At 47.6% G+C, this 1,654-nt stretch overlaps 1 protein-coding gene across 1 annotated transcript; it reads left to right on the forward strand.

The window, feature by feature from the left end:
• Nucleotides 1-378: 378 nt before the first annotated feature.
• LOC308645825 (olfactory receptor-like protein OLF3) lies at nucleotides 379-1,332 on the forward strand (the record flags this gene model as incomplete). Its single annotated transcript, XM_081288240.1, has 1 exon — nucleotides 379-1,332. The coding sequence occupies one exon, from the start codon at nucleotides 379-381 to the stop codon at nucleotides 1,330-1,332; it is 954 nt and encodes a 317-aa protein (XP_081144366.1).
• Nucleotides 1,333-1,654: the final 322 nt, after the last annotated feature.

Raw genomic sequence — 1,654 nt, forward strand, 5'->3', positions numbered from 1 at the left:
CTAAGAAAGAATTACAAAGTAGACTTGTTTATGCATTTTCCCAGTATGGGTTTAGTTGCCATACTGCAGATAATTCTTTAACCTGCCAACTGTATTCTTCTTTGTTGCTACCTATTTTACCTGTGGTCCTCATGTGCCAGTCTCTCTTTGGCATTCTGATGCCAAATCATATCCTCATGGAGACACTCCACTGCCCTTGTGATTCAAAGTGGATCTATAAAGTGTATGGCGACCCAGCGTGTCTTCCTGGATGATGTGGGATTTGAAGTACTTGACTAAAAATGGATGGTCTATATAAATGCAATAAAATTTGTTTATGTTTCTTGATAAATATCTCTTGTGATTTGTGAATTTTACTACAGATTAACTTTTTTTTTAATGGGAACATATAATCGGACATGGGAGAGTGAATTTATTCTCCTTGGACTGACCAGTGACTGGGACACTCAAGTCTCCCTCTTTGTCCTCTTCTTGGCCATGTACCTGGTGACAGTGCTGGGGAACTTCCTCATTGTCCTTCTGATCAGATTGGACAGCCGGCTGCACACACCCATGTATTTCTTTCTCACCAACCTCTCCCTCGTGGACGTGTCTTATGCCACGAGCATCGTCCCTCAGCTGCTGGTGCATTTCCTGGCAGAACACAAAGGGATCCCATTCCTGAGCTGTGCTGCACAGTTGTTTTTCTCCCTGGGCTTGGGTGGGATAGAGTTTGTTCTCCTGGCAGTGATGGCCTATGACCGCTATGTGGCAGTGTGTGACCCCCTGCGCTACTCAGTCATCATGCATGGAGGCCTGTGCACTCGGTTGGCCATCACATCCTGGCTCAGTGGCTCCATCAACTCTCTTATGCAGACCACCATCACTTTCCAGCTGCCCATGTGCACAAACAGGTACATTGATCACATATCCTGTGAACTCCTGGCTGTGGTCAGGCTGGCCTGTGTGGACACCTCCTCCAGTGAAGTTGCCATCATGGTTTCTAGCATCATCCTTCTGATGACACCCTTCCTCCTGGTGCTCCTGTCCTACATCCAGATCATCTCCACCATCCTGAAGATCCAGTCCCCAGAGGGGAGGAGGAAAGCCTTCCACACCTGTGCCTCTCACCTCACTGTGGTGGCCCTCTGCTATGGCATGGCCATTTTCACCTACATCCAGCCCCACTCCAGCCCCTCTGTCCTTCAGGAGAAGCTGATCTCTCTCTTCTATGCCATTTTGACTCCGATGCTGAACCCCATGATTTACAGTCTACGGAATAAAGATGTGAAGGGCGCCTGGCAGAAACTATTAGGACACTCTTCAGGGATAATGTCAAAACTGGCAACATGATAACTCAGGGAAATCACTAGAAAGGAGAGCTGTGCCCCAGAGCTCCCCACCCCACTCATATAACAGGCTTCAGCTGCATTGCCGTGGCATCCAGGAAGCAGATGTCGTAACAAGTGCTGGTGTGTTAAGTGTGTTGGGTGTGGGATGTGGGAGTATTTTATGTCACAGCAGTGTGTTCAGTGGAGTTAAGCACTGCTGATATTGAACTCACCTCCCTCCGTTCTCAATCTCCATTCCCAAGGCCTGAGATAAGACACACTTTTTTGATTCATCATATTGTTTCTAATTGTGACCCTATTCACAGTTCTTCCCTTGGACCCCT

This window comes from Spermophilus citellus (assembly GCF_964194105.1).
Source record: "Spermophilus citellus genome assembly, chromosome: 3".
Taxonomy (NCBI): Eukaryota; Metazoa; Chordata; class Mammalia; order Rodentia; family Sciuridae; genus Spermophilus; species Spermophilus citellus.